This window comes from Sycon ciliatum, chromosome 3 (genome assembly GCF_964019385.1).
Source record: "Sycon ciliatum chromosome 3, ocSycCili1.1, whole genome shotgun sequence".
Classification (NCBI taxonomy): Eukaryota; Metazoa; Porifera; class Calcarea; order Leucosolenida; family Sycettidae; genus Sycon; species Sycon ciliatum.
Window position 1 is genome coordinate 43,274,055 of NC_088645.1, and position 19,754 is coordinate 43,293,808.

Here is a 19,754-nt window from a genome sequence, read left to right on the forward strand (position 1 = left end):
ATACGAGTGAGACTGCATGCCTGAGTACATGAGTACATGTATGAGCACATGCAGAAAATAGTAAATTTCAGCGTTTCTGCTCTAAACAGCAACCAGCTTCGACTAGAAACAAAGATTACACCAAAGGATCAAACAACAACGATTTTCTGCAGTTTTTTTGCAGTTGGCTTCCTTGTGCTTGGCCCAGCACGCCAAAAATCACACCTCGGAGGAGTACAAAAATTACAACTCTCAGATGTCCTTGATTGCTGGCCATGATAGCGTAACTTGTAGTTCCTTGGTCCTTTTCTTTTAGACATGTACATGTCTGGCCAGGTGGCGCATTGTACATCGTATACACGTACCCATGCGGGCCACGATCCTGATCTTCAATGGCTGTAATTTGAGGTTCTTTGATGATTGTTGTTTAGAATGTGCAGGACGATTGCGCTGAGCAGCGGTTGGATGCCATGGAGGGTAGGTTACAGGCCTTGGAACGGACAAGAGATGCCGAGCCAGTCGGATCTGAGGTGCTGGACCGAAATCAGCTGCTGGATCGGCTGGCTGCCTTTGAGCGGCAGCTGGAGCGAGTGACCATGATCGCGGATCGCACGGTATCAATGGACGAGAGACTAAGTAAGGCAGTCGCCAGTCTGACCCACACTGCTGAACAGGTTAGCTAAGTGAGAAGTCTTTATGTTGAGATGTCTTGCCGTAAGTTTTATTCCCATGAATAAAAGCCTAGGATTTAGTGCATGAAATGCAAGCTGAAGTGTACAGTCAGACCTCGTTTAAACGCACACATCAGTTTTCAACAAAGATATCCGGATAGGCCAGGGAACCGGATAATCGAACACACATGCTGTATGTATGCATGACATATGCTGGAAATCGGTAACATACGATTTCCTTCCGGATTGCGAGGGACCCGGATAAAAGAGGACGGGATAAGCGAGGTCTGACTATACCTCTTTAGTCTGCCAAGGATCAGTGCAGTAGGAGAGTGGAATAATTCATGTACTCTCGTTTGCAGCTCCGTGGTATATGCCGCACCGGGGTATATGCCGCACCGCAGTATATGCCGCACCGGAATTTATGCCGCACCGGGGTATATGCAGCACTGGAGTATATGTCGCACCGGGGTATATGCCACACTGGCGAAGTATATGCCTCACCGGGGTATATGCAGCACTGGAGTATATGTCGCACCGGGGTATATGCCTCACCGGAGTATATGTCGCACCGGGGTATATGCCACATTGGCGAAGTATATGCCTCACCGGGGCATATGCCGCACTGGGGTTATTGCCGCACCGGGGTATATGCCGCACCGGGGTATATGCCGCACCGGGGTATATGCTGCGCCGGGGTATACGCCGCACCGGCGCATATGCCGCACCGGGGTATATGCCGCACCGGGGTATATGCCGCGCCGGGGTATACGCCGCACCGGGGCGTATGCCGCACCGGGGCATATGCAGCACCGGGGTGTATACCACACCGGAGTATATGCCGACCGGGGTTTTGCCTAAGACTGTAAGTGTATATGGAGTGAGGTATAACAGGGTATATGCCGCACTGGCGGAGTATATACCTCACCGGGGCATATGCCACACTGGGGTATATGCCGCACCGAGGTATATGCCGGACCTGTGTATATGCCGCACTTGGGTATATGCCACACTGGCGGAGTATATGCCTCACCGGGGCATATGCCGCACTGGGGTATACGCCGCACAGGGGTATATGCCGCACCGGAGTATATGCCGCACCGGGGTATATGCCGCACCAGGGTATATGCAGAACCCCGGGTATACGCCGCACCGGGGTATATGCCGCACCGGAATATATGCCGCACCGGAGTATATGCCGCACTGGGGTATATGCCGCACCGGGGTATATGGCGCACCGGATTATATGCCGCACCGGGGTATATGCCGCACCGTGGTGTATGCCGCACTGGGGTATATGCCGCACTGGCGGGCTATATGCCACACCGGGGTATATGCCGGACCGGAGCATATGCCGCACCGGGGTATATGCCGCACTGGTGTATATGCGACAAATTTCTGTTGCTCAAATCGTTTAGCAAGTCCTTTCTGTACATTAAAGATCGGGTATAACGACCTCGAAAAATAACGACCGATCGATTTTACTGACAATTTTTGGTACCCGAAGACCTGAAAATGCATTGAATATAACGACTTTCCTCTTGTACCAGGCGGAGTGGTATGCATGGGACATGTCTGTGTCACTGTCACATGCCCGGACCTCTGGGTCACTCCACGCGTGCTGGTAGCCGCAGTGTTGTTGTTGTTGTGTTTATTTTAATTCGCAAACCAACGGGCTGATCTGCCCAATGAAAAGGTGGCGAATGCAGATAGAAAGCAGTAATAAATGAAATTGGGGAGGGATGTAATAAGGATAGAGGTGGAGAAAAACTAAGCCAGCTGATCATCAAACAGGACGTTTGGTACTCTAGGAGTGCAGCGCGTGGTGTAGTTGCTATGTATGACCTTTGGCTTGAACTATGCATGCAAAACACATGCACATGCACGTCTGAAATCCATATGCATTATTATGCACATGCACACCTGCAATACATTTCTGTCATTTTCATATGCACACTACATGTAAATGTGAAGATCGGGTTTAGTGACAGATTGAATTTGGCGATATTTTGTTTTCTCCCGAAGGAGTGTTGCTATATCCGATCTCCACTGTATACGTCCTTATTGGACGGGGGTCATTCTCAAGGACGTAAGTATACGTCCTTAGCGGTGAAAGTGTTAAACAAAATTGTTCCAAACTAACCCATATTTCATGCTGGCGAAAATCACAAATGAAATATTGGTGTGGCTTTAGTTTGGCCGCACCTGCTGTCGCATCGGTACGGACCCCGCTGTCAAACCTTCCCTGAGCCTGCACCTGCTGCCGCATCGGTACGGACCCCGCTGTCAAACCTTCCCTGAGCCTGCAGCTGCTGTCGCATCGGTACGGACCCCGCTGTGAAACCTTCCCTGAGCCTGCAGCTGGGATCATGTTAGACTAGAGAGCTCAGTTACTGTATTGAGATGGTCATCTAATGCAGATGACCTTTGTACCCGGTATCAGTGTATAGTAGGTGCATTTGCAGGTCTGGGATATCACAGCGCCCTGTATCAGTGCACATCTGAGTGCTTGCAGGTCTGGGATATCACAGCGCCCTGCATCAGTGCACATCTGAGTGCTTGCAGGTCTGGGATATCACAGCGCCCTGTATCAGTGCACATCTGTGTGCTTGCAGGTCTGGAGCCGCACCATACCCAGCAATAACCCCAAGCGATAGGATATTATTGAGCAGTAATGTATTTAGATCTCCGCTCCACTGCTGGATCTTCGGCTTATTCCCTGGCAAAGGACTGGGAAGGAGCACATATTTCTCTCTCTCTCTCTCTCTCTCTCTCTCTCTCTCTCTCTCTCTCTCTCTCTCTCTCTCTCTCTCTCTCTCTCTCTCTCTCTCTCTCTCTCTCTCTCCCTCTCTTTCTGAGGGAGAGGGAGAGAGAGAGAGAGAGAGAGAGAGAGAGCCTCACACAGCAATGAGACATGTCTCATTGGTATGGCGGTCAGGAGGGCTGCTTCCGTGAAATATATAATAATTATTATTAGTGTGTGATGCTAAAAATGTGAGTGAAATTGGATTGCCGCAGCCTGAGAGAGCTTTTGAAGTTTTGATAGTCACTTTGAACTGCTTTCAATGTTGCTCTAATCCCTTCAATTTTCATCTTCTTCGATTCTCCGGAGCACAGCATATTGTGATATCACACCACCCGTAGCTTTTGTGCCTGCAAAGACCATGGAATAGTGAACGACATTGTGGCCCGTCTAGAATGGGCTGGAATTGATCTGAAGATGTGATGAGCGCAAAGAAGCTACATTTTAGTAGTGTGTCGGTCGTATATAGTCTTCATTGCTGAGGAAAATTATCATGAGTGCATAGAATATAATTGATGCAGACGTGGCCAGACAACAAGTTAAAAAATCAATTTGTGCATTCTGGTCTTCAGTGAATTGTATCGGAACTGAGGGCAAGGTATACGAAAAGAACATTCTAAAAATAACTGCATAAAAAAGTGTGAACAAAGGAAGTGCAAAAGCATTCCATTAACATAATATGCATCAGACATAGTGCTAAAATATATTCTACTACTAGCTGAGTGCAAACACAAAGCATTGGGTGATACAGTGACAAATAACACTTAGGGCACGTTCGGTTGGTACGACCTAGAACAGGATTCACCAGCACAGCGCGTTTGGTTAGGACTGCACCTGTTCTGGGTCGGCCAGAACATGTTCTGCTTGCTCCGGCCTCGAGGCCGGAGCAGACCGAGCAGTTTCACTTTTTCACAGTGAAACCTAGCGGGAACACCGATTTTGGTCCCAAATGATCACGTGCATACGCTTTTGGGTTGGACTCGTCGTACCGTACACAGTGACCATGGTGACCCATACACATTTCGAAGAATGCACCAAGGGCGGGTTTGGTTGGTACAACCTAGAACAGGATTCACCAGAACAGCGCGTTTGGTTGGGACTGCACCTGTTCTGGGTCGGCCAGAACGTGTTCTGCTTGCTCCGGCCTCGAGGCCGGAGCAGACCGAGCAGTTTCACTTTTTCACAGTGAAACCTAGCGGGAACACCGATTTTGGTCCTAAATGATCACGTGCATATGCTTTTGGGTTGAACCCGTCGTACCGTACAAAGTGACCATGGTGATCCATACACATTTTTGAAGAATGCACCAAGTTTGGCATATTTGTAACAAAAATGTGCTCTGTTTCTGGAGTACCGTTTGGTTTGCATGAGGCTGGTCCATGTGCACCAGCTGTTCGATCCTGTTCTAGATCGTACCAACCAAACGCACCCTAAGTTCACATCTGATAACCAGCTATGAGAACAACTTTAACGCGACTACATGCTTCTTTTGTTTTCAAAGGATGTGCCACAGTCACCCTCACTGGAGAGGAATACCTTTCCGAAATGGCAGTCATCCCTGATGATACCTCAAAGTTCTCAAAATGAGGCCCAGTTGCGACAGATGAAAACACTGTAAATGTAGAGAAGAACCTGGCTACATATCTGAGACGACTAATAGTCGACAAGGAAAATACCAATGGCAAGTTTCTAAAAATCAAGCCAATGGGTTCCATATAAAATTACTTTATCCACGCCGACACAGTACACGAGTTATCATGTACTGTGTTTTGTGTCTGTGAAAGTCTCAGACAGGTAGCCAGGGGAGGGGGTCAGAGGGTGCGGGCGACCACCCCCCTTCTGCCTACGGCCTTGAATAATTGAAAAAAACAACAACCCAACAACCCTCTTTTAGATAAGATTGCACGACACTGACCGATGGTACTGACGTTCTACAACTAACTGGCTAACAGCTCTAGCACATCTTGGATGCGCACTCCAGTGTCGTGCTATGTTATCGCATGAGCTGATTGTTTAGTAACTGGTGGTGTTAGTGGACATTATAGCGTAACTTGTAGGTCCTTGGTCCTTTTCTTTTAGATATTTACATGCCTGGCCAGGTGGCGCATTGTACATCGTATACACGTACCCATGCGGGCCACGATCCTGGTCTTCAATGGCTGTAATTTGAGGTTCTTTGATGCTTGTTGTTTAGAATGTGCAGGACGATCGCGCTGAGCAGCGGTTTGATGCCATGGAGGGTAGGTTACAGGCCTTGGAACGGACAAGAGATGCCGAGCCAGTCGGATCTGAGATGCCGGACCGAAATCAGCTGCTGGATCGGCTGGCTGCCATGGAGCGGCAGCTGGAGCAAGTGACCATGATCGCGGATCGCACGGTATCAATGGACGAGAGACTAAGTAAGGCAGTCGCCAGTCTGACCCACACTGCTGAACAGGTTAGCTAAGTGAGAAGTCTTTATGTTGAGATGTCTTGCCGTAAGTTTTATTCCCATGAATAAAAGCCTAGGATTTAGTGCATGAAATGCAAGCTGAAGTGTACAGTCAGACCTCGTTTAAACGCACACATCAGTTTTCAACAAAGATATCCGGATAGGCGAGGGAACCGGATAATCGAACACACATGCTGTATGTATGCATGACATATGCTGTAAATCGATAACTAACGATTTTCTTCCGGATTGCGAGGGACCCGGATAAAAGAGGACGGGATAAGCGAGGTCTGACTATACCTCTTTAGTCTGCCAAGGATCAGTGCAGTAGGAGAGTGAAATAATTCATGTCCTCTCGTTTGCAGCTCCGTGGTATATGAAGCACCAGGGTATATGCCGCATCGGGGTATATGCCGCACCGGGGTATATGCCACGCTGGCGGAGTATATGCCTCACCGGGCCATATGCCACACTGGGGTATATGCCGCACCGGGGTATATGACGCACCGGAGTATATGCCGCACCAGGGTATTATGCCTCACAGGAGTATATGCCGCACCGGGGTATATGCCGCACCGGGGTATATGCCGCACCAAAGTATATGCCGCACTGGCGGGGTATATGCCGCACCAGGGTATATGCAGAACCCCGAGTATATGCCGCACCGGAGTATATGCAGCACCGGAGTATATGCCTCACCGGAGTATATGCCGCACTGGGGTATATGCCGCACCGGGGTATATGCCGCACAGGAGTATATGCCGCACCCTGGTATATGCCGCACCGGGGTATATGCCGCACTGGGGTATATGCCGCACTGGGGTATATGCCGCACCGGGGTATATGCCGCAACGTGGTATATGCCGCACCGGGGTGTATGCCGCACCGTGGTATATGCCGCACTGGCGGGGTATATGCCGCACTGGCAGGGTATATGCCGCATCGGAGTATATGCCTCACCGGAGTATATGCCGCACTGGGGTATATGCCGCACCGGGGTATATGCCGCACCGGGGTATATGCCGCACCGGGGTATATGCCGCACCGGAGTATATGCCGCACCGTGGTATATGCCGCACCCTGGTATATGCCGCACCGGGGTATATGCCGCACCGGGGTATATGCCGCACCGTGGTATATGCCGCACTGGCGGGGTATATGCCGCACCGGGGTATATGCCGCATCGGGGTATATGCCGCATCGGGGTATATGCCGCACCGGGGTATATGCCCTACTGGGGTATATGCTGCACCGTGGTATATGCCGCCCCGGAATATATGCCGCACCGGAATATATGCTGCACCGGGATATATGCCGCACCGGGGTATATGCCGCACTGGCGGGGTATATGCCGCACCGGGGTATATGCCGCACCAGGGTATATGCCTCACCGGGGTATATGCCTCACCGGAGTATATGCCGCACCGGAATATATGCCGCACCGGAATATATGCTGCACCGGGATATATGCCGCACCGGGATATATGCCGCACTGGGGTATATGCCGCACTGGGGTATATGCCGCACCGGAGTATATGCCGCACCGGAATATATGCCGCACCGGAATATATGCCGCACCGGGGTATATTCCGCACTGGCGGGGTTAATGCCGCACCGGGGTATATGCCTCACCGGGGTATATGCCGCACCGGAGTATATGCCGCACCGGAATATATGCCGCACCGGAATATATGCCGCACCGGGATATATTCCGCACCGGGATATATGCCGCACCGGGGTATATGCCGCACTGGGGTATATGCCGCACTGGGGTATATGCCGCACCGGGGTATATGCCGCACCGGGCTATATGCCGCACCGGGGTATATGCCGCACCGGGGTATATGCCGCACCGGGGTATATGCTGCACAGTGGTATATGCCGCACCGGAATATATGCTGCACCGGGATATATGCCGCACCGGGGTATATGCCGCACTGGCGGGGTATATGCCGCACCGGGGTATATGCCGCACCGGGGTATATGCCGCACCGGGGTATATGCCGCACCGGGGTCTATGCCTCACCGGGGTATATGCCTCACCGGAGTATATGCCGCACTGGAATATATGCTGCACCGGGATATATGCCGCACCGGGATATATGCCGCACCGGGATATATGCCGCACTGGAGTATATGCTGCACTGGGGTATATGCCGCACCGGAGTATATGCCACACCGGAATATATGCCGCACCGAAATATATGCCGCACCGGGATATATTCCGCACCGGGATATATGCCGCACTGGGGTATATGCCGCACTGGGGTATATGCCGCACTGGGGTATATGCCGCACCGGGGTATATGCTGCACCGGGGTATATGCCGCAAAGGGGTATATGCCGCACCGGGGTATATGCCGCACCGGGATATATTCCGCACCGCACTATATGCCGCACTGGGGCATATGCCGCACCGGAATATATGCTGCACTGGGGTATATGCTGCACTGGGGTATATGCTGCACTGGGGTATATGCCGCACCGGAGTATATGCCGCACTGTGGTATATGCCGCACCCTGGTATATGCCGCACCGGGGTATATGCCGCACCGGGGTATATGCCGCACCGTGGTATATGCCGCACTGGCGGGGTATATGCCGCACCGGGGTATATGCCGCATCGGGGTATATGCCGCACCGGGGTATATGCCGCACCGGGGTATATGCTGCACCGTGGTATATGCCGCACCGGAATATATGCCGCACCGGAATATATGCTGCACCGGGATATATGCCGCACCGGGGTATATGCCGCACTGGCGGGGTATATGCCGCACCGGGGTATATGCCGCGCCGGGGTATATGCCGCACCAGGGTATATGCCTCACCGGGGTATATGCCTCACCGGAGTATATGCCGCACTGGAATATATGCCGCACCGGAATATATGCTGCACCGGGGTATATGCCGCACCGGGATATATGCCGCACTGGGGTATATGCCGCACTGGGGTATATGCCGCACCGGAGTATATGCCGCACCGGAATATATGCCGCACCGGAATATATGCCGCACCGGGGTATATTCCGCACTGGCGGGTATATGCCGTACCGGGGTATATGCCTCACCGGGGTATATGCCGCACCGGAGTATATGCCGCACCGGAATATATGCCGCACCGGAATATATGCCGCACCGGGATATATTCCGCACCGGGATATATGCCGCACCGGGGTATATGCAGCACTGGGGTATATGCCGCACTGGGGTATATGCCGCACCGGGGTATATGCCGCACCGGGCTATATGCCGCACCGGGGTATATGCCGCACCGGGGTATATGCCGCACCGGGGTATATGCTGCACCGTGGTATATGCCGCACCGGAATATATGTTGCACCGGAATATATGCTGCACCGGGATATATGCCGCACCGGGGTATATGCCGCACTGGCGGGGTATATGCCGCACCGGGGTATATGCCGCACCGGGGTCTATGCCTCACCGGGGTATATGCCTCACCGGAGTATATGCCGCACTGGAATATATGCTGCACCGGGATATATGCCGCACCGGGATATATGCCGCACTGGGGTATATGCTGCACTGGGGTATATGCCGCACCGGAGTATATGCCGCACCGGAATATATGACGCACCGGAATATATGCCGCACCGGGATATATTCCGCACCGGGATATATGCCGCACTGGGGTATATGCCGCACTGGGGTATATGCCGCACCGGGGTATATGCTGCACCGGGGTATATGCCGCAAAGGGGTATATGCCGCACCGGGGTATATACCGCACCGGGATATATTCCGCACCGCACTATATGCCGCACTGGGGTATATGCCGCACCGGAATATATGCTGCACTGGGGTATATGCTGCACTGGGGTATATGCCGCACCGGAATATATGCTGCACTGGGGTATATGCTGGACTGGGGTATATGCTGCACTGGGGTATATGCTGCACTGGGGGTATATGCTGCACTGGGGTATATGCTGCACTGGGGTATATGCCGCACCGGGGTATATACCGCACCGGGATATATTCCGCACCGCACTATATGCCGCACTGGGGTATATGCCGCACCGGAATATATGCTGCACTGGGGTATATGCTGCACTGGGGTATATGCCGCACCGGAATATATGCTGCACTGGGGTATATGCTGCACTGGGGTATATGCTGCACTGGGGTATATGCTGCACTGGGGTATATGCTGCACTGGGGTATATGCTGCACTGGGGTGTATGCTGCACTGGGGTATATGCTGCACTGGGGTATATGCTGCACTGGGGTATATGCTGCACTGGGGTGTATGCTGCACTGGGGTATATGCTGCACTGGGGTATATGCTGCACTGGGGTATATGCTGCACTGGGGTATATGCTGCACTGGGGTATATGCTGCACTGGGGTATATGCTGCACTGGGGTATATGCTGCACTGGGGTATATGCTGCACTGGGGTATATGCTGCACTGGGGTATATGCTGCACTGGGGTATATGCTGCACTGGGGTATATGCTGCACTGGGGTATATGCTGCACTGGGGTGTATGCTGCACTGGCGGGGTATACTGTAAAACAGGTAACGTTTGCGACAATAAATGTTTGCGTTTTACAAATTGAGACTGGTTTGCGCTGTTTAATGTTTGCGAGTCGTTCTACACAGTCGAGTCAGTCCTTGCACTGAACTTTACATGGCGCGAGTTTGCGTTGTTCAATGTTTGCGATTCAGGGCCTCTTGCAAAATACGCAAACATTTTTACGTCACAATAGTTACCCGTTTTACAGTATGCCACACCGGGGTATATGCCGCACTGGCGGGGAATATGCCGACCCGGGGTATATGCCGACCCGGGGTATATGCCGTACTGGCGGGGTATATGCCGACCCGGGGTATATGCTGCACTGGGGTATATGCCGCACCGGGGTATTTGCCGCACCGGGGTATTTGCCGCACCGGATTATATGCCGCACTGGCGGGTTATATGCCACAACGGGGTATATGCCGCAACGGGGTATATGCCTCACCGGGATATATGCCTCACCGGGGTATATGCCGCAACGGGGTATACGCCTCACCGGGATATATGCCTCACCGGGGTATATGCCGCACCAGAGTATATGCTTCACCGGCGGGGTATATGCCGCACCGGGGTATATGCCCCACCTTGGTATATGCCGCACCGGGGTATGTGCCGCACCGGAGTATATGCCGCACCGGAGTATATGCCGCACGGGGATATATGCCGGGATATATACCGGGATTTATGCCGCACCTCCCCTCCCTCTAAAACAAAGGTGTCCACCACTGTGGGTCAGTCAGCTTGGCTTGGAAGGTCTTCGATGGGATATAGGTATTCCGTCCGGAATCCAGCTAGTAATGCATATGCAGAGGCAATACACGTCTTGGTCATCTGAGGACAGTGCGTTCTAGTGCGTGTTGCGGATGTAGGCCTTCAGGCGGCCCCAGTTGGCCTGATAATATCTCCAGATCCACCTGGGCATATGGGTCTCAAGCTCACCGGGAGAGATCGGCCTGGGCATATGGGTCTCAAGCTCACCGGGAGAGATCCGCCTGGGCATATGGGTCTCAAGCTCACCGGGAGAGATCCGCCTGGGCATATGGGTCTCAAGCTCACCGGGAGAGATCCGCCTGGGCATATGGGCCTCAAGCTCACCGGGAGAGATCCACCTGGGCATATGGGTCTCAAGCTCACCGGGAGAGATCCGCCTGAGCATATGGGTCTCAAGCTCACCGGGAGAGATCCGCCTGAGCATATGGGTCTCAAGCTCACCGGGAGAGATCCGCCTGGGCATATGGGTATCAAGCTCACCGGGAGAGGGAAAGTCGCAAAGCACAACAACATGGTCTGACCGACCCAGTGGGGGATTGGTGGAGACCGAGACAGGTTGGAGAAGATCAGTGAGAACCTGGTCTGACCGACCCAGTCAGGGGGGATTGGTGGAGACCGAGACAGGTTGGAGAAGATCAGTGAGAACAAGATGTAAAGTGTTCTGGCCACGTGTGGGCTGGTGCACAAGTTGGCTGAGATGGTGGAGTGCAGCAAGCTCCTCCAGGGCATCACCTGCTGCAATGGTCTTGGCGCTACCCACCCATGCTGTGCTGTGGACATTAAAGTCACCGGCAAGTAGGACGTAGGGTCCATGGTCTTGGGCGGTATCAATGATGGTATCGAGATACTCAATTAGCCGGGTGTCAGCCTCATTACACAACCCAGGTCTATAGGCTGGGCCTATGACCACTACTTCACGTTGTGCTGCAGGAATACTGTAAGGAAGACAACTTCGCGGTCCTTCGTTGGAATATCGTCGAGGTGCAAAAGCATGCTTGACCGAACCCAACCTTCGACACCGTCACCGGCTGCGTTTCGGTCACATCGGATTGGCGGAGAATAACCGGGAAACATAGTATCAGAGGGGATCGTGAAGCGAGACAATTTCATGTCGGTATCAATTGCGACGTCTACATCCTTTGAGTATAGCATGCGCTGCAGTTTGCCCAACTTATTTGACAGCATTCGTCACCAGCACCCAAAGGTGTGGCTTAATAGCGCTTGTGTGTGTGTGTGTGTGTGTGTGTGTGTGTGTGTGTGTGTGTGTGTGTGTGTGTGTGTGTGTGTGTTTGTGTGTGTGTGCGTGTGCGTGTGCGTGTGAGTGTGCGCGTGCGCGTGCGCGTGTGTGTGGGTGTGTGTGGGTGTGTGTGGGTGTGTGTGTGCGTGTGTGGGTGGGTGTGCGCGCGCATGTGTGTGTGTGTGTGTTCATGTTATTCTTGCGTATGCCCTCATGGGCGTGTGCTGGCGAGTGTTCGTTTTCCTATGTGGGTGATTTGTGTCAAAATTCTGTGTGTGGTGTTGTGTTGGCATGCCGTGTGTGGTGTGGTTGTGTTGATATGTTGTGTGTTGTATTGCTGTGTTGATATGTTGTGTGTTGTATTGTTGTGTTGGTATGGTGTGTGTGGTGTGACTGTGTTGGTATGTTGTGTGTGCTGTGGTTGTGTTGGTATGTTGTGTGTTCTGTGGTTGTGTTGGTATGTTGTGTGTGGTGTGGCTGTGTTGGTATGGTGTGTGTGCTGTGGCTGTGTTGGTATGGTGTGTGTGCTGTGGTTGTGTTGGTATGGTGTGTGTGCTGTGACTGTGTTGGTATGGTGTGTGTGCTGTGGTTGTGTTGGTATGGTGTGTGTGCTGTGGTTGTGTTGGTATGGTGTGTGTGGTGTGGTTGTGTTGGTATGGTGTGTGTGCTGTGGTTGTGTTGGTATGGTGTGTGGTGTGGCTGTTTTTGCTACACTGTGTGTGATCATTACAGCCTCATCTTTCCAACGTACTACCAGATGTTGTACGTCGACTGGACTCTATCTCTGAACAGCTAACCCAGCGAGCTACTTCCGTCACTGCATTGTCGGCACGCAGTGATACGCTAGAGGAACAGCTTGCAGCGGCCATTACCAACAACCAGACAACAACACAAGAACAATTGACCGCAACACGGCAACAACCGACTGCAGCGCAGCAACAACAACTAGCTGCAACACACGAGGAAGTGACCCAGCAGGTATGAACCTTCATTACCGGAAAGTAGCTACAAATCCACACCACAAACGGCCTATTTTCCCGTTGACTTTTGAAACTGCGAGCATTCGCATAGAGTAACAGTCCAGTCCAGTTAGTTCAGTCCTCCTAAGAAGGGTGTATCCCCTCCCGGCAAGGGGTATATCCCCTCCCGGCAAGGGGTATATCCCCTCCCGGCAAGGGGTGTATCCCCTCCCGACAAGGGGTGTATCCCCTCCCGGCAAGGGGTGTATCCCCTCCCAGCAAGGGGTGTATCCCCTCCCGGCAAGGGGTGTATCCCCTCCCGGCAAGGGGTGTATCCCTTCCCAGCAAGGGGTGTATCCCCTCCCGACAAGGGATGTATCCCCTCCCAGCAAGGGGTGTATCCCCTCCCGGCAAGGGGTGTATCCCTTCCCGGCAAGGGGTGTATCCCCTCCCGACAAGAGATGTATCCCCTCCCAGCAAGGGGTGTATCCCCTCCCGGCAAGGGGTGTATCCCCTCCCGGCAAGTTAGCTGCACTTGAGAACTGGCAGTACTATTAAAAAAATGGCCCTACCCTAAATACTGCTGACTTGCCTAGAAGGGAAAATCCTGTTTTAGAGGCTACTTGTACTACAACAAGGGCGTAGCGTAGCCCTTTTCAGTCTGATTCGACATTGTGTAAAAAATCATCCTATTTCCATTTTGCAGCCAAGGATACTGGCTCAGCCTGCTCCTTCTATTTGGAATTTTTGCGGTAAACTGCACAGGAGAGAATTCAACGAGTCTGATTCAGCAGTCTATACATAATTCTCCTTTGATCTTGAACGAATGATGACATTATCGGCTGCCATAGCCAGGAATCGCATGTCATCACGTACATTCAAAATCAACATAATTTTGCGAATCGACCTTTTTCCCAGCATCACTTTTCAACGAGGACGAAGCAAAGTCGGCCGAACGAAGCCCAGAGGAAGAAAATCACCCTCTCCACTTCACCATCACGATACTGACATAGATACGAGACGAAACAATTAAAAAATCCACAAGAAAACTGATCGGCCATCATCGCGCTGACTTTGGTCTGAGATTTTCTATCACGATCAAAAATGTACGAGGAGCACTCAAAATAAGCTACAGACGTACCTTCATCGCTCTCTACTCCTTTTTCAAGGCACAAAAGTCGACTCTCCACTTTCAAACCAGGAGCCAGACATACCAGTGGTCCTTTTCAGCTGCTCCACGAGCGCAGGAAATGTTCACCAAGGGGCGCAGAGCAGCATCCATTCCAGAAAAAGAGCTAAAATACGAGTGAGACTGCATGCCTGAGTACATGAGTACATGCATGAGTACATGCAGAAAATAGTCAATTTCAGCGTTTCTGCTCCAAACAGCAACTTGCTTCGACTAGCTACAAAGATTACACCAAAGGATCAAACAACAACCGTTTTCTTCATTTTTTTGACAGGTGGCTTCCTTGTGCTTGGCCCAGCACGCCAAAAATCACACCTCGGAGGAGTACAAAAATTACAACTCCCAGATGTCCTCGATTGCTGGCCATGTTCTTACAAACGTTTTGCTGGTTGGCTGCCAATTCAGGGCCCACCACGACCATACAAAATTCTAAAAGTGTCGACCACCATTTTGAACAAATGGCGACGGCCGCGGAGGCCAGAGTTTGTGCCGTCATAGCGGCTACGCACCCGAGTTCATACTGATCGATGTATAGCGATGTGCAGTCTAGTTGTACAATACCGATATGAATTTTTACGACTCCCTGGTCTAGTCTGTAGAGCGAAGGGCCCGTGGCGAAGCGAATCTTGTTGTTTGATGCTGGGAAAGACATGCGGAGAAGACATCCTTTCTCCAAGCCATCTTGGTCATTTTTCTCAATCCGCTGGTGGGTGTCGAGCACGATATGTCCGTGAGGCACTGGTGAACTGGAATCCTGGCATCTACAAGAATTTGCTGCGCCTAGCTAACCAATGTTGTTAGTAGAACCCAACATTTCCTGATCGCGACTCGGCACACTCTGTTCTGTTTGGCCTCGCAGATTTCACGCTGCGAGTGGGAATTTCCTGGCCAGAAATGATTCCCTTAGTCATGACCATGATGAGAGGTGACTGGTATGATCCCTGACTGGCCTGAGTCCTTAGCTTGATCAACACGAAGGTAAACTCTTCCCTTGGAACGCTTGCTGTCTCCTCCGTCTTTTCTTGCTGCACTTGCAGATATGCGCACGGCGGCCAGGTTTTGTCGGTGCGCGCGGGAACGCACGGCCGACCTTGACGTCTTCAAAAAAGTAAAACAGCGGCTCTTCTTGGCCGGTGCTCACCATCGATAGCCCATTTTCTCGGTCTGGGAATTCTCTATTGGTTCAGAGTGTTTTCACCATCCGATCTCAGCCAAACGAAGGCCAAATCGAAAAATTCGAGTCGGTAACCCTCCAAAGACACACCTTCTGAACACGAATCCACAATGGCCTAATGTCTAAAACCGACAAATACAGTCATGTCAAGCTCAGAAAACACCCCACGATTGCAAGAAACAGCCCGTGTTGCCGTGCGCTGATTGGTCAAATCCAAATGACCGTTATGGACGCTTTGTACGATCATGATGAGCCTTTCAATTACAAAATTAGAATTAGTTCTATATATTTCCGAGATACTGTGTCTGTGCTGTTTTCAGGCTGAACCTTCGGTAGCTGCAAGCACAACCAAATCAGCGGCTGTTGTATTGATGGTGGTCATTGTCCTCGGAGCTCTTTCATACGTGCTGTGGACAGTTCTATTGAGTCAGGTGAGTTTCTGCATCATCAGTAATTGTATTTGACTTTTCGACTCTGTGCTGCAACCTTCCTCGCAAGTTTTTCTTGTCGTGTACTTCGTCCGCGTCAGCAATATTGTCGCTTATCTTTCGACAATTTGAACTTAGACATTGGACATTAACACGTGCACTTGAGATGATAAAACGTGGTATGATGGAAGGTAAGGTATATTATGACAACTGGTCATGAGGAATTGATTGTCCAAGGAAGGGTTCATAATATTTGTGGTCCTCCTCGTCGCTGCTCTCGGCGCTGGTGACAAATATGTTTTGCTCGGGATCGACACTCTCGCTTTCGCAAGCTCATCTCTCTTCCTCTCCGCTGCCTGCCAATTTTCTAAAGGGAAATGGATCGTGACGGTTGCCTTCTCTACAGGACTTCGAGTGGGCAGCATGACTGCCCGTGTGGTTCAAATCAGTCGACCTTCTTTTGCAAGATTTATTTTGAACGACGACGACGGCTACAGTTCTTGCAAATCTCCACGATGCACCGGATACTCCGAGCGTTGACCTGGAGGTGAGGGAACTGCGATCTCAGCTTGGCGAGCGATCCCTGAGGTGAGCGATCTCGGCCGTTGTGCAAAATGGAACTGATTCCGAGTAGCCGATTACTTTCTTGTGCATCGCTCTGCTCTTGCCTGTGCAGTGTGACAAGATAATCTATTTTGATGCAGCACTGTATCCAACAGAATCACCCACCTGCCACTCTCGAAATCCACTCGAAATCTAGCTAGACATTTCAGGTACTAGTAAACTAACTTGCTAACCAAAATTGGGATGAAATAGGCTGCCAAGTGAGCATTGGCGACATAAAAACTAAGCTGAAAGATAAGCGACAATATTGCTGACGCGGACCAAGTAAGCGCAAAATTACATAGAAAATCAACTCTTTTCTTACGATTCGGCTGGTACAGAAATTTACTTAATCATATTTTCTCTGCTGTTTATAGGCCAACGGCACTACAGTTGCAAGCTCAACTCAATCCGCTGTGGATGGAAGATGCCATGTCTTTCCTTTCATGCACCTACCAAGGCAGATTTCAAAGATCAAGCGAAGCAAGAAGGTAGTGTCTTGTTTCATGTTGAGTCTCTCCATGTTTCTTTTGATTCTCTCTCCGTTCTTCCAGGGAGACCCATCTGACCAGTTTTGGCAGTTACCAAGTACAAGTGAAAGTGCGTTTGTGTGTGTATGTGTGTGTATGTGTGTGTGTGTGTGTGTGTGTTTGTGTGTTTGTTGGTTTCAGGGTTCATATAATATACTTTCTATTTGAAGTATACATACCTGTTGACCATGGACCGCTTCTGGCTAGATTAACTCTTGTGTAATCAATGATGCTAATGACGCTTATATCAGATCCACTCTGATTTAACCACCCACGCTAGTAGCAGGTATTACCTTCACTGGGAGCAGGGGTAACTGCAGTTGGATCCCAGGACGGATACACTGATGCCGTCAATCCTTTTTCTGCACCTTGTCATCACCCACTTACTGAGGTGTGGTGAGCCCATACATGTACGTGGGATCCTTTCTAAGTCCACCCAGAGTTTTGGGGATTTCAAGGGGTGTCGGCCATTGGGCGGTTCTATAGCCACTTGAGCCATCTCTCCAAGATTCATTTTGGATCGATCTCCCCTCTACCAGGGAGACCCACGTGACCAGTTTTTGTAGTGAGCAAGTACAAGTACAATTACAAGTGTGTGTGTGTGTGTTTGTGTGTGTGTGTGTGTGTGTGTGTGTGTGTGTGTGTGTGTGTGTTTGTAGTTGTAGAGGTCGGTTGCACTTTTCTGGCTTCTAACCAGAATAGAAGGATAACTATGTTTTCAGCCACGGCCGTCTAGTGTAGACTAGGCCATATTAGCTGCAGCATGTCCCAGTGGATTTGTGTTATGCTGGAACTACAGTGCTGGCAACTGAAATCCGACCCCCTGAGCGGTGGGTTCACATTATAGCGGTCTCTGTTTCGTAGCTTTACCATCCCGTGTTCTATCTAAGCGCACCGCTCAGGGGGTCGTATTTCAGTTACCAGCACTGTTGGTACACAAACACTCGTTTTCGCTATCTTTTACGAATGCTGGTACAGAAATTTACTTCATCATATGTCTCTGCTGTTTATAGGCCAAAGCTATTACAGTTGCAAGCTCATCTGAATCCGCTTCGGGTGGGACACCAAGTCAGAATTCAAAGACCAAGTCAACCGAAAAGGTATTGTCTTGTTTCATGTTGAGTCTCTCCATGTTCCTTTTGATTCTGTCTTTTGATTCTGTCTTCTGTGTGAGTGTGTGAGTATGTGTGTGTGTGTGTGTGTGTGTCTGTGTGTGTGTGTTTGTGTGTGTGTGTGTGTCTGTCTGTCTGTGTGTGCTTGTGTTTGTTGTTGTAAAGGACAGTGGCCCCCTTTCTGGTCTCTAACCAAAATGGAAGGATAACTGTGTTTGCAGCCATGGCCGTCTGGTGTAGACTAGGCCATATTTGCTGGAGCATGTTCCAGTGGATTTGTGTTATGCTGGGACTAGGTACACTAACACTGGTTTTCGCAATCTCTTACGAATGCTGGTACAGAAATTAACTTCATCATATGTCTCTGCTGTTTATAGGCCAAAGCTACTACAGTTACAAGCTCATCTGAATCCGCCACGGGTTGGACACCAAGGCCGATTTCAAAGACCAAGCCAACCGAAAAGGTATTGTCTTGTTTCATGTTGAGTCTCTCCATGTTCCTTTTGATTCTGTCTCCCCACTCCCTGGGAGACCCATGAGACTAGTTTTTTTCTGCTTACAAGTATCCGGACAAGATAAGTAGAAGTAAAATTGTGTGTGTGTGTGTGTCGCATTAAAGCGCAGCGTTTATGCTCATTAACAGCTAGCATTATTGCAGCTCACCGCCGCGGGTACGTGCTGCCCCATGTCCTCGAATGCACATGGTGCCGCACAACAGCCCCTGCTGCCCCATGCCCTTGCATGCGCATGGTGCCGCACAACTGTCTCCGCCGCCCTTTGTCCTCGCAGGCGCGTGGGGCCGCACACCTACCTCTGCCGCCCCATGTCCTTGCGGGCGAATGGTGCCGCACAACTGTCTCTGCTGCCTTGTGTCCTCACGCAGGCATGGCGCCGCACAAATGTCAGTGTTGCCACTCACATTTACCCCAGCGCACACAACGTGCCCATGACGTCAGGAACCATACTGATGTCCGGTTACCATGACGCAAAAATGGCGACCCATATTTCTTGCTCCCTTGCTGACAATGTCTTCTCAAGAATTGTTCATGGTGGTGATTGGTTGTCAGTTTATTTGTTTCTCGTTCCCACCCTCCCACTCCCATATTTATCCTCACATGCTTACTTTTATAAAGTAAACCCCAATAAACGGTGCCCGGCGGCTCTCCATTTCTCCATTGAATGCATCAGTGGGCTCTTGGCTCTTGCCAACCCTGCTATTACTTGCCCCCCCCCCCCCCCCCCCCCCCCGGGCAAATGCAATTCAATTTCGCCGGCCGCGCACCATCCACCCAAGCAATGTGTGTTCTTGTTAATGTGTGTGTG

The 19,754-nt window shown here is 51.0% G+C and overlaps 2 protein-coding genes across 3 annotated transcripts in view; both read left to right on the top strand.

The window, feature by feature from the left end:
• LOC135812296 (mitogen-activated protein kinase kinase kinase 7-like) overlaps positions 1-19,754 on the top strand; it is a 214,904-nt gene that overhangs the window by 170,310 nt on the left and 24,840 nt on the right. The window lies entirely within an intron of this gene.
• LOC135812297 (uncharacterized) overlaps positions 1-19,754 on the top strand; it is a 158,842-nt gene that overhangs the window by 11,447 nt on the left and 127,641 nt on the right. The window contains exons 2-3 of the mRNA XM_065325673.1: positions 411-653; positions 5,648-5,890. Of these exons, the coding sequence (XP_065181745.1) occupies positions 411-653; positions 5,648-5,890 (486 nt within the window). The remainder of the gene's footprint in view (positions 1-410; positions 654-5,647; positions 5,891-19,754) is intronic.